The following is an 11,389-nucleotide window of genomic DNA, read 5'->3' on the forward strand; positions in this document are numbered from 1 at the left end:
AGCAGCGACAGGAAGGAGCGGTGATTTTGTCAGCATTGGCATCACAGCTAAAATCCTGCCCTGTGGATGGATGTCGCTTTCCCCAAGGAATTAATGGCCTCCGGTTGGAGTGAACTCACGCCGGAGTGTCCTCAAGAGGCGTTACCTTTTTCTTTCCTCAGGAATCATGTATTCTTTTCTTTTTTCCCCCATCTGGGGAGTCTTACAATGCAAAATCCCTCCTGCAGCGCAGTCTTTTCAATGCAGACTTGCAGCGGGGAGAGACTCCCTAGAGCTGGTTTGGAGAGGTGAAGGGGCAAGGTTTGTCCTTTGGTCTTGAAGTCTTGTTTGGGAGCTGCTTGTGCTCTGGGTAGATACAAATCATGTGTATCCATCATTGTGTATGGTGGGCACATTTGTGAGCTCGCTGACATGCCGCAGAGACTTAGATGTTGTCATGTTGGGGCAGAAATTCCCATCTGGGAACTTTTTTGAGCGCTTCAATTTTTTTTTTTCCCTCCAGAAATATCACCATAATGTTTCGTTTCCAGAGAATCTTTTCCATGTCTTTGGGGAACTTCCCTCTGCTGCCCTCCCAAATCAGGCCATTTCCTGAAATTCCTTCCCAAACAGAGGAGTAGCCCTTGGCCTCCACTCTCCAGCTGGAACAGAAGGAAGCCCAGAGTTTGCTGTTGTGGGAGAGGAGCTTCCGCTTCCTCCCTGCTTTCCCCTTGGGATAACTTTGTGTGTGCTCATTTGAGAAATGGAGGTTTAAACGCGGAAGGAGTTGCGTTTCAAACTGCTCCGTCCTTGAGCTCTTCTGTGGGTATCGTTGGACAAAAGGCGTCTTCCTGTGAGCTCCCAGTGTCCAGGTTAAGGAAGGAGGTTGATATTTCAGGATTGGTACTGCTGAGAGCAGTTGGTTTCCAGAGGAGCCCGGAGCTGGGAGTGGATACCTTTTTCACCTGCGCTCAGAAAAGGAAGTTGGCAAGTGGAAATTTGGCTCGAGGAGGTGGCCATCGGCAGCGTTCTCCAAGAGACGTGCTGGCAGAGAGGCAGCGGGGAAGGTTTCAGGCAGGAAGAGCAGCCCCTGCGTGGGTCACGCTGCAGGGAAGCCCAGGAGGGAGGCGTGAGAAGGGCTGCTTGTTTTTGTGCAGGGGAGCGATTTTCTCCTCCTTCGAATTTTGCGCTCTCAAGTCTTGTGCTGAACTGGATGTTTGCTTGTTTTGCCGGTGGGCAGGGTCAGAGGCACAAACACAGACAGCAGCTGAAGGAATAGTGTAATTTGTATAATCCAAAACTGCAGAAAAGATCAGAGAAGCATAAGCTTGGCACTACAGTACCTAATCATTAGCAAAGAATTACTAGAGGATAAGCTAAGCAATGCACCTGCTCTTTACTACAGAAGATTGCCTCTAGTGATGAAGAAGGATGCATCACCAGATACTCTTATAATGACTTTCCCCTTCATCCAGACCCGCACATCAGCTGGGGGAAGCTGTCCCAGCAAAGCCCTGGCGAAGCACGGCCCGTAAGTGGGAAATCCTGTGCTTTAGCCACCTTTGCAGGCCACGAGGCTTCCGAGTGCCCAGGAAGAGCAGCCCAGCTTTTACAGTGCAGAACGACCAAGCTGACAGGACTTCTCCTGTGGGAACATCTGATTTCATTCTCCTCTTGGTTTTCTCCCAAAGCCTGGCCAGGGCTCAAGGAGGAACCAGGGGAGTTGTCTTGGATCCTACACCCCCCAAACGTGGCCAGATGTGGCCTTGTCTGCATTCTGAATATGGAGAGGTAAATACGTGTTTCACCAATGAATGGTTACATTAGATCCCCTTGCTAGGAATACTTGATTAATGAGCGGATACATAGAACATTTGCTTCATCTAGAAGTCAGTTGGGCTCAGGGCCTGTTGTTGAGTGAGGCCTTTTCCTTCAGTGCTTAGTGGCGCAAATTAATGCCCCGGAGAGCTGGAAACGAACAAGTCCCTCTTCAGCACGTTTCACACAGGGAACGGGATTAGCCCGGCCAGGTCGGGCCAGGGCCAAGAGCAGGAGGCCACCAGCCTGCATTTGCCCACAGGCAGCCGTCCAGAGCAAGAAGGGCACTGGTGCCCGGGGGCTGAGGTGCCCGAAGCTGCCTCCCTGCTGGGCAGCTCTGCAGAGCCCGTGGTGCGCAGGGTCCTGGGCAGCCAGGGCAGCCCACCTGCCTCGGAGCGCAAGGAGCGTCCCAGAGGAGCTGCGGCCCTTTGTTCTGGAACTCAGATTACTCAGAGTCTCAGTGTTAATCCACAGTGTCTGACATGTTTTCCTTTGCTCTCGCAAATCCAAACACAGCTTTGAAAGAAAAGTGACCGACATAGCTTCTGCTGGTGGTGCTGGTGGTGCTTTTGTCTGCAGCTCAGGGCAGGTGGTTTTAACCAAGGCCAGAGTGCACAATTAACCCTCCAGTTAAACCGAGTCAGTCAAACCATTTCCAATTGGCCTACTGATGCTGAGCAGCTTTCCTGGGTTTTGCAAAGTTACAATCTAAAAAAAAAATCACTGAGTTTTAAATCCATGCAGATAATAGCAATAGCACGATGCCAACTCTTTGCACCTCTTTTTGGTATCCTTGGTGCTTTTAAGAGTTCCTCAGTCCCCAGCAGGAATGAAAGCACACGTAATAATGCAACTGATCGGAGAGCTCTGCGTTGTGCCTTGCCACACCCGTGTTCGTGACAAGCTGGCTCGCCATTTGTAGGTCTGTGGAGGTAAATTCATCCAAATTCTGTGCCAAGAGCAGCCCAGGTGCCGAAAAGAGCAAGGACAGTATATGGGTTTGCATGCACACACCCGTGGGCTGCCTGCTGTGTGGGCAGAAGGTTTTGGACAGCAGTACATCTTCACTTTCCCAAGCAGAAACAATCCTTCAAATGAAAATATTTATCAATAACATAAAAATGTATCAAATAATACACATGAGCTTCCTAGATCTTTAATGTATCATCTCTAATAATAGATATCTTTTATTATGTAATAAATAGAACCTATAAATATATATCTTTCTCTAAGCCACTGCCTGTGGGGCTTATAGACCATCTCCTAGTGTTACTGCATTTTTCCCTTCTGCCACTGCTGACCATAGCCATCAACTCCCCTGAGAGTTCCTTCAGGGGAGCTGAAGGAACTTCCTTCATTGTAGCTGTTGAGAGAACTTGTTGCTTCCCAGTTCTCCACTGTCCCTCTGCATTTTGCCCCGTTTCAGCCCCTTGTGTCAATGGCCCTTCCCTCATCCCTACCCTGCAGCAGTGACAGTCACTGTCACCTCCCCCTGGCTCCACATCCTTTGCCCAAGTGCTGCCAGAGGCAGTGGAGCTGTCCCAGGATCCCTGCCTGCTTTTGGTCTCCAGGATGACGTTGAGAGAGACGCCTGGAGCGCTTCCTAAAGAACTCCCGGTGGGATGGGCTGGGGATTTCTCCTCCCCGGAGGGCTCCCGCTTGGAGCTCTCCGCTCAGTGGAGTCCCGTTTGCTCCGCAGGCCTTTGCAGCGAGTTATTCCCCAGCGTGTGGCTCTGCTGCCATCCCAAATCTGCGGTTTCACTGCCCAGCCTGACTGAGACTGGGGCAGCTGCTGGGCATGGCTGGAAATTTTCATGGCCAAAATCCTCCAGCATCATCACGTTTTCACCTGCTCATTGTTTTAGACAGCACAAATCACGAAACACCCATTTCAGCTAAAAAATGCAATTTACTGCTCTGGCTGCACTGCCGATCTACAAATACATCAAAACCAATTTCCGTTTAAAAATTAAAGTTATTGCAAATTGCTACACCTGTGCTGGCAATATAGAACTCTACAAATCTCAGCTGAGGTTAAAAAAAGGAATTTATTTGCTCTCCCTCCATCGCTTCCTGCCGTGCAGAGCAGCCCTCCTGGACAGAGACAGCAGATGGGACATCTGGGAAGCAAAGGGAACACACTGAGTCAATATAGGGATGTTTCCCTCGGCAGCACCTGCACTTGTGTCAGGGAAGAGAAAATCTCAGAGCCTCCCCAGCAGGGTGAGAAAGAAAAAGCTGCGGGCCGAGCGGGCCAGGCTGCTGTGAGCGCAGCCCCGGCGGGACTGTCCCGCAGCCCCCGGCAGCCCGGGGGGCACGGCACGGCACGGCACAGCTGCCTTGCCCAAGGACAGACAGCCCCTGGGCCAGCCGGGCAGCTGCGCTGAGCAGCCCCAGCACGGGCAGCGCCCACGGCCAAAGCCCGCACCACCCTCAGCCCAGCCTGCCTCAGCGGCCCTGTGGCCTCACCCAGGCTCTCGGGTGGCAGCAGCGGCAGCTCCCCGTTTGCTGCTGTTGCTGGTGGCCTTCAGCTTCTCCCTGATGGCTCTGGTCACTCTCTGGATCTTCTCGAGGCCTTCGGGGCAGCTGCAGCAGAATTGTACACGCTGGAATTGGTTGCATGGCCTGGCAGAGCAGCAGTCCTGGACCCCTCTGTGCTCGCTGCTGGCTCCCTCCATCCCCTCAGCCCCTCAACTTCCCCAGAACGCACAGCTCCACCATTCCCCTTTCCTCCCGCACACCCCTCAGCCCCACAGTCCCCTCAGCCCCACCAGCACCTCAAGGTCACTGTTCCTTCAGTGTCACCCCTCCTCAGCCCCCTCAGCCCCTCAGTCTCACCGTCCTTCAGCAGCTCCTCGGGGGACACCAGCTGCTCCCACCGCTGCAGGGACACCTGGGGCTCCAACTGCTGCTCCGCCCGGCCCGGCTGCCAGCTCGGACCCAGCATGGGAAGAGGGGACAGAGGGGGCACAGGGGGAAAAGCAAGAGGTGAGAGAGGAAGCAAAGGAGGAAAAGAGGTTAAAAAACAGCCTATACCTATCCAAAAAATCAATCTATGTATCCAAACACACCTATACCTAACACTACATAAATAAACCTACGCAGATTTATCAATTTACCTATATGCTTATTCAAATGTAACTATATACATATTTAACTATACCTAGATATGTAAAAATAGAACTGTATACATCTGAAACTACATATATAAATGTAACTATAAAGATCTATAAAAAATACATATAACTAAATCAATCTATATATATAATTACACAGATATAAAAATATAAATAATTTATACTATTTTTATACTATTTTATACTTTCTTATACTATTTTATACTATTTTATACTATTTTATAACTATTTATGTATCTATAAATGTAACTATGGACAGAGGGACTGGACCTGGCAGATGCTCACAGGCTTTCCCTCTGTCTCTTCTTCCCATGCAGGGCAGCCCTCTAGGAAAGGTCCATCAGATGAGTATCTGGGAAGCAAAGGGAACACTGAGTCAATATTGGCCCTTGTGCACGTTTCCCTTCGGCAGCAATTGTCCTTCCATCAGGGACTGTTAAATATGGCCTAAAAAGGCAGACTCTCACTTGGGAATTTGAAGCCTGCTCTTTAAACAACTGGGATCCTTGTAGTATAAAAATCTTTGTAAAATGTTGACGTATCCAGATAGAGTCTCAGCACTCGCAGTGCAAAGGGCACCAAGGAGAGCTTGAAACACAGACAATCCCAGCTCGCAAAAAACCCCAGCCTTGTTCTTCTTTTGTGATGTGACAGAGAGCCCTCAGTCCTCACTGAAATGGTTGAAGCTGAAAGGTGCTGTCAGCTGAATAACGAACCAAACTGAGACAGCCAGCTTGGTGACACAAGGTCAGCTTTAGTCACTGCTCTCCTTCCACAGCCCAGGACTCAGGGTCAGTGCCGCCAGAGAAGCGTGCAGGGCAGGGCTGCAGCGGGGAGGCTGTACCAGTGCCCTGCTTGAGCTCAAGGCACCAGGAAGCACCAAGCCTGCAGACAAGAACTCAACTCTTCTGATCTCCCTTCCTGCCAGAGGAAGGGAGCCTCCTCAGACCTCTCAAAACCAAGCTGGGCTCTCTCCTTACCAAGCTCCTCGGGCTCCAGGGAACTGTTCCCGCGGCTCACGGTGCCAGGCCAAGCTCCCTCGGCTGCAGCCTTGTTCTCGGGCTCCCCTCCTGAAGGCTCTGGGGCGACACCAATGTTCCACTTGAAAGAAAACCAGAAAGAAAGAAACCCAAAACTCTCAATACTTTTCTGGAATCATTTCAGGGACAAGATAGTTCAGAGCCTGCCACATTTCTTTCTCTTCAGGAAGAAAAAGCTTTTGAAAACTGCTATGTGTGAGTTTGCAGAAGAAAGAGGGTCATCACCCTTGGCAAGAAGATATTGGGAAGTTCCAAAAACTCCCACTCCCCACCTGGACTCTGCCCTTCCTCTGTAATAAAGAAATAACCGGCAATGGGTCTGCATATTAAATGAAACAGAGCAGTTCTTTGGCACAGTTGTATGATAATATGCAAAAAGGCCTGTGCCAATACAGCAACTGAAAACTCCTGGCAAGTCTGGCGAGAGCCAAGAGGCAAGAAGAAGGGGATTCCTAATGCCAACAGGGAATCTGTCAAACAAAAAGCCTCATAGTCCCTGACCAAATTGCTCTTCAACACAGAAGGAGCCCATGGGCTTCAAGGAGTCCTTCACCATGTCATGTCCTGGACCAGCATTGTCCTTCTCTCCAATCACACAACTCATGGAGTCTCAAAGCCAACACATCTGCCCCCTAAAGGCTCCGGGGCTCACACACTTAATCCCTTGATCCTAACAGGAAAGTCTTGCGCCCTAAAGGCCTGCAACAGTGGAGAAGATTGGCTTTTCAAACCCAGTCCAAAAGCTGCCAAAGCTTCCACTTCATCACCACAGATGCCTCTGCACTAGGGATCCTTCCCAGGAAAAGGAGCACCCAAATTTGGCCAACACAGGCTCACACCTCTCATCCTCACCAAGGGAGGAGACTTTTTAATTCCCTCCTCTTTTGGAAATCTTGCTTTACCAAGCAAATCTCTCCCTGTCCATTCAGAGCTCAAGTCAAGAAGCCTTTGCTTCTCAGCCATGCAACAACATTCAAAAACTCTCACTCCAGCCCCTTGCATTGCTATCCCATGGAGTTACCTGAGCCAAGGGAGACCTGTCAGGCAGGGATGGTGAAAGCGTCTCCTCCACTCCCTCAAGAACAAGGTCCCATGGTGGCAATTCCTCTTCCCCAGGCCCATTCCATGGCCAGCTGGAGGCCGTCCATGCTGCGCAACCAGCACTGCCAGGCAGAGCATCGGGGGCTGAAGTGCCCGCTGTGGCTGCAAGAATCCAAACACTTTGGTCAGGCTCCAGCATGGGGCTTTGGGACACAGAGCTCCATTGCTGCCTTGGATCAATCACCACAGGACTCACACAGGGAAACCAGACAGAGAATCTTTTGCCTTTCAAGGTCCTCCTTGCTAATTAGTGCACCTAACAATTTCTGCCTGAGAATGACAGAGCATTGGGGAAAAATACTTCAACTGGTCACTTCTCATGACCTTTCTGAAAAGCAAGGGTAGAACTCTTTTCCTACCTGATGGGTTGTAGGCTGGGAAGTGCTGCCCTGAAAACATGAAGCTGCTGTGCTCTGGAACGGCCACGGAAGTGCTTAGAAGCTCTTCAGGATACCATGGAATGAAGAAGACCTCAGGCTGGTGTTGAAATATGCGTGTGCCTGGTTCCTCTGATGACAGCTCAGGAAGTCCCGGAGTGACAAACACTCTCCAGGGAGGTGCCGGGGAAACCTCAAGCTCTTGAGCACCTGGACCTGTCCTGGATGGGCCTGCAAGCAGCTCTGAATCCTCAGCTGAGAAAGCCCTGAGGTTCTGGTACGAGGGAGCTGTGCAGCAGGAGAAGAAGAAGAAAGGAAGCAAAGGGAAGACTGAATCAATGTTGGCCTTCGTGTATTTCCCTTTGGCAGCAATTGCACATCCATCAGGGCTTTTATAAGACGGCCTGAAAGGCAGATTCTCACTTGGGCATTTGAAGCCTGCTCTTTAAACAAGCAGGATCTCTCCACATTTTCAAATCTGTGTGAAGTATTGAAGTATCCCAAAAAAAAGTCTCAGCACTCGCAGTGCAAAGGGCACCAAGGAGAGCTTGAAACATAGACTGTCCCAGCTTGCAGAAAAAACCCCAGCCTTGTTCTTTCTCTGTGCTGACAGAGAGCACTCAGTCCTCACTGAAATGGTTGAAGCTGAAAGGTGCTGTCAGGTGAATACTGAACCAAACTGGGACAGCCAGCTTGGTGACACAAGTGCCAGAAGGTCAGCTTTAGTCACTGCTCTCTTGCCACAGCCCAGGACTCAGGGTCAGTGCCGCCAGAGAAGCGTGCAGGGCAGGGCTCCAGCGGGGAGGCTGTGCCAGTGCCCTGCTTGAGCTCAAGGCACCAGGAAGCACCAAGCCTGCAGACAAGAACTCAACTCTTCTGATCTCCCTTCCTGCCCGAGGCAGGCTCACAGCAGCCATCTCAGACCTCTCAAAACCAAGCTGGGCTCTCTCCTTACCAAGCTCCTCGGGCTCCAGGGAACTGTTCCCGCGGCTCACGGTGCCAGGCCAAGCTCCCTCGGCTGCAGCCTTGTTCTCGGGCTCCCCTCCTGAAGGCTCTGGGGTGACACCAGTGTTCCACTTGAAAGAAAAACATAACATAACCCTTCTTGCCAATGACAGAAAACACCTGGTTCAATGACTCCATGGCTCACACACTTCATCCCTTCTTTCCACACAGGAAGAAATAGCTTCCCAAATGCCTTCAACAGTGGAGAAGATTGACTTCTCAAAACACATCCAAAAGCTTTCAAGGTTGGACATGGGAGCCACACTGAACACATGATGTGGGCACTAAGGAACAAGTCCTGCCAGCTCCTGGCACAGGGATGTGTTCCTCCCTCCAACTGCCCTGAGCACAACAGCCTCATCCAGGCTGCAGCTTTGCCGCCACTGGACGGGAACACACATCTCTTGGCACAGAGATGCCCAAGAGGAAGGTGCCTGAGCTCCGGAACCCAGAGAGCAAGACTGGCCAGTTTGCCCAGCTGAGGATTTCCCAGATACACACTTGACTGGAGGCTGCTGAGAGCACAAGAAAGCTGCAGCTGCAGCACATCCCCTCACACGGCTCTCGCAGCGCCTACACGCACGGCAGGGCTCACACAGCAGCAGCAGCTGCAGCCCAGCCCTGGCTCTGCCTTGGCCTTCCAGCCAAAAGGAGGCACAGCCCACAGCTGGTGCTGTAACACAGGCTCCTCTCGCATGCCCCTCCCTGCTCGGGAGACTTTGCCTCCACTGGCAATTCTCCATACACTCTTCTCTTATTTCACATCAAACAAGTCTCTTAAAACCTACTAAGCATCACCACCAGTTATGCCTCTGCACTACAGATACTTCCCAGGAAAAGGAGCACCCAAACGTGGCCAGCATAGGCTCACACCCCTCATCCTCACTAAGAGGGGAGACCTTGTCATTCCCTCTGCCTTTAGAAATGTTGCTTTACCAGCAATAAATTAAATAAGCTAATTAAAAATAAATTCAAGTCAAAAAGCCTTTCCTTCTCAGCCATGCAACAACATTCAAAGCTATCACTCCAGCCCATTTCATTGCCATCCAATGGAGTTACCCGATCCCTTTCAGACATGGATCTCCTGATCTCCCTCCGATTGACATCGGGACTCCTTACCGGCAATTGCTCTTCTCCCTGGGCGTGCCATGTGCATCTGGAGGCTGTCGATGCTGGGCTGCTCGTGGAAGGGCCTGGAGGCAGCTCTGAACTCTCAGGCGAGGCAGCACTGAGGTCCTGGGACAATGGTGCTGTGGAGCAGGAAAGAAAGAAAAAAGGAAGCAACGGGAAGACTGGGTAAGTATTGCTCCTCAGCTATGTTTCCTTTGGCAGCAACTGTACTTCCATCAGGAAAGAGAAAAGCTCAGATCCTCCCAAGCAGGGTAAAAAAGAAAAACAACCAAACGTGGTCTGGGGCTTTGCAACAACCAGTTCCTGATCTATTTAGCTCTCCCCTATTCTTTCAACCATATGGGGAAACTGTCCCTGTGCAATTCCTTGGCAGGAGGCAGCTGCCAGAACCCCAACTGCCAGAACCCCAACTGCCAGGGGTTTTCCCCTCAGCTCCAAAGGGACACGAGGCTCCCTCCAGCAGGGCCTGAGCACGACCGAGCCCTCGGCACTCACACGCACTCACGGAGAGCTCGCCAAGCGTGCCCGTGGCCGGGCAAGGAGCAGCGGCAGCCACGGCGCGGGGCTGGGCCAGCTGCAGGCCGAGCGGGCCAGGCTGCTGTGAGCGCAGCCCCGGCGGGACTGTCCCGCAGCCCCCGGCAGCCCGGGGAGCACGGCACGGCACGGCACGGCACGGCACGGCACGGCACGGCACGGCACGGCACAGCTGCCTTGCCCAAGGACAGACAGCCCCTGGGCCGGCCGGGGCAGCTGCGCTGAGCAGCCCCAGCACGGGCAGCGCCCACGGCCAAAGCCCGCGCCACCCTCGGCCAAAGCCCGCAGCTCCCAGCCCCGTGCTCTCACCGGCGCTGGGGAGATGCCCGGCGGGGCCGGCCGGCAGCGGCCGCTCCCTGTGCAGCAGGTGGAAGCTGCACGGAGGGCGCCTGAAGCCGCCCGGCCCGGCAGCCGCTTGGCGCCGCCGCTTCTTGACCTCCCTCCGCCGCTTGACGCGCAACAGGAGCTGGGGGCGGTCCCGGCGAAACCTGGGGTTGCTGTAGTGGAGCCAGGCGCCGGCATCGCCCGGCACGGCCGCGCCGAGCCAGCCCGGCACCTTGCGAAAGCCGTAGCGATACAGCTGTCGCACGAAGCTGGCGAAGCGCGTGGCTCGGAAGGTGTGCGGGGCAGGCCCCTGGGCGCCGGCCGGGCTGAGCAGCTCCCGCTCGAAGAGCGAGCGGTCGATGAGCAGCCCCCGGGCCAGGCTGTCCCAGCGCACGGAGCGGACGCGGGGGCTGTTCACCAGGTGCCACAGCTTGGCGGGGAAGGTGCGGGGGCTGAGCCCGGGCGGCAGAGGGGAGTCGTCCATGTCGATCGCCGCTCGCAGACTGTGGCAGCAACGCCTCAGCGCAACGGCCCCGGCGCGGGCAGGACTTGGCGGGGACAAGCGACACGAGCCAGAGAGAGGCACAGCGCGGGCACAGCGCGGCCGTGGAGCTCCCGGGGCGCTGGCCGGGCGCGGCGGGGCGGGCCAAGGTGCAAACCCTTCCTTGCTGCAGGGGAACTCTTCCTTCTTGCTCAGCTTTGCAGCGCAACCCACCAAGGCAAGTGCAGCAGGTTTCAGAAAGGGCTCCAAACCGAGGAATCCCGTGGGAAACTGTTGCTGTGTGTCGAGTGAAAGCCACATCACTCACTGTCCTGCATGGCTGAAGGGAGGAAAAAGATGTTAGACTGAGTAGCTTCGCTGTTTTGGCTGGCGTTGCTAACAGAGTTCTCCACTTCAAAGCAGACAGGTCAAACGGGACACGGGGAAATGATGAAAAGGAGG

The 11,389-nt window shown here is 53.4% G+C and overlaps 1 protein-coding gene and 1 long non-coding RNA gene across 2 annotated transcripts in view; one reads left to right on the forward strand and one right to left on the reverse strand.

Annotated features, from left to right (window-relative positions):
* Positions 1-11,389, forward strand: part of LOC146424317 (uncharacterized) — a 426,563-nt gene that overhangs the window by 15,614 nt on the left and 399,560 nt on the right. The gene's annotated exons all lie outside the window — the stretch shown is intronic.
* Positions 3,760-10,930, reverse strand: LOC146424320 (uncharacterized). The gene is made up of 9 exons (XM_085042770.1): positions 10,432-10,930; positions 9,517-9,707; positions 8,408-8,528; positions 7,435-7,740; positions 6,996-7,177; positions 5,915-6,035; positions 4,636-5,286; positions 4,267-4,383; positions 3,760-3,917 (listed from the first exon to the last, which is right to left on the reverse strand). The coding sequence occupies exons 1-7, from the start codon at positions 10,928-10,930 to the stop codon at positions 5,261-5,263; spliced, it is 1,446 nt and encodes a 481-aa protein (XP_084898896.1). The 3' UTR covers positions 3,760-3,917; positions 4,267-4,383; positions 4,636-5,260.

Source organism: Lichenostomus cassidix, chromosome Z (assembly GCF_008360975.1).
Source record: "Lichenostomus cassidix isolate B80296 chromosome Z, HeHo_3.0, whole genome shotgun sequence".
Taxonomy (NCBI): domain Eukaryota; kingdom Metazoa; phylum Chordata; class Aves; order Passeriformes; family Meliphagidae; genus Lichenostomus; species Lichenostomus cassidix.

Coding starts and splice junctions, on each gene's coding strand:
- LOC146424320 (XM_085042770.1), bottom strand. CDS start 10,930: ATGGACGACTCCCCTCTGCCGCCCGGGCTCAGCCCCCGCACCTTCCCC. Junction 8,529..9,516: donor CCATGTCTGAAAGGGATCGG/GTAACTCCATTG, acceptor TTTTCTTTCAAG/TGGAACACTGGTGTCACCCC. Junction 5,287..5,914: donor CCTGGAGCCCGAGGAGCTTG/GTAAGGAGAGAG, acceptor TTTGCTTCCCAG/ATACTCATCTGATGGACCTT.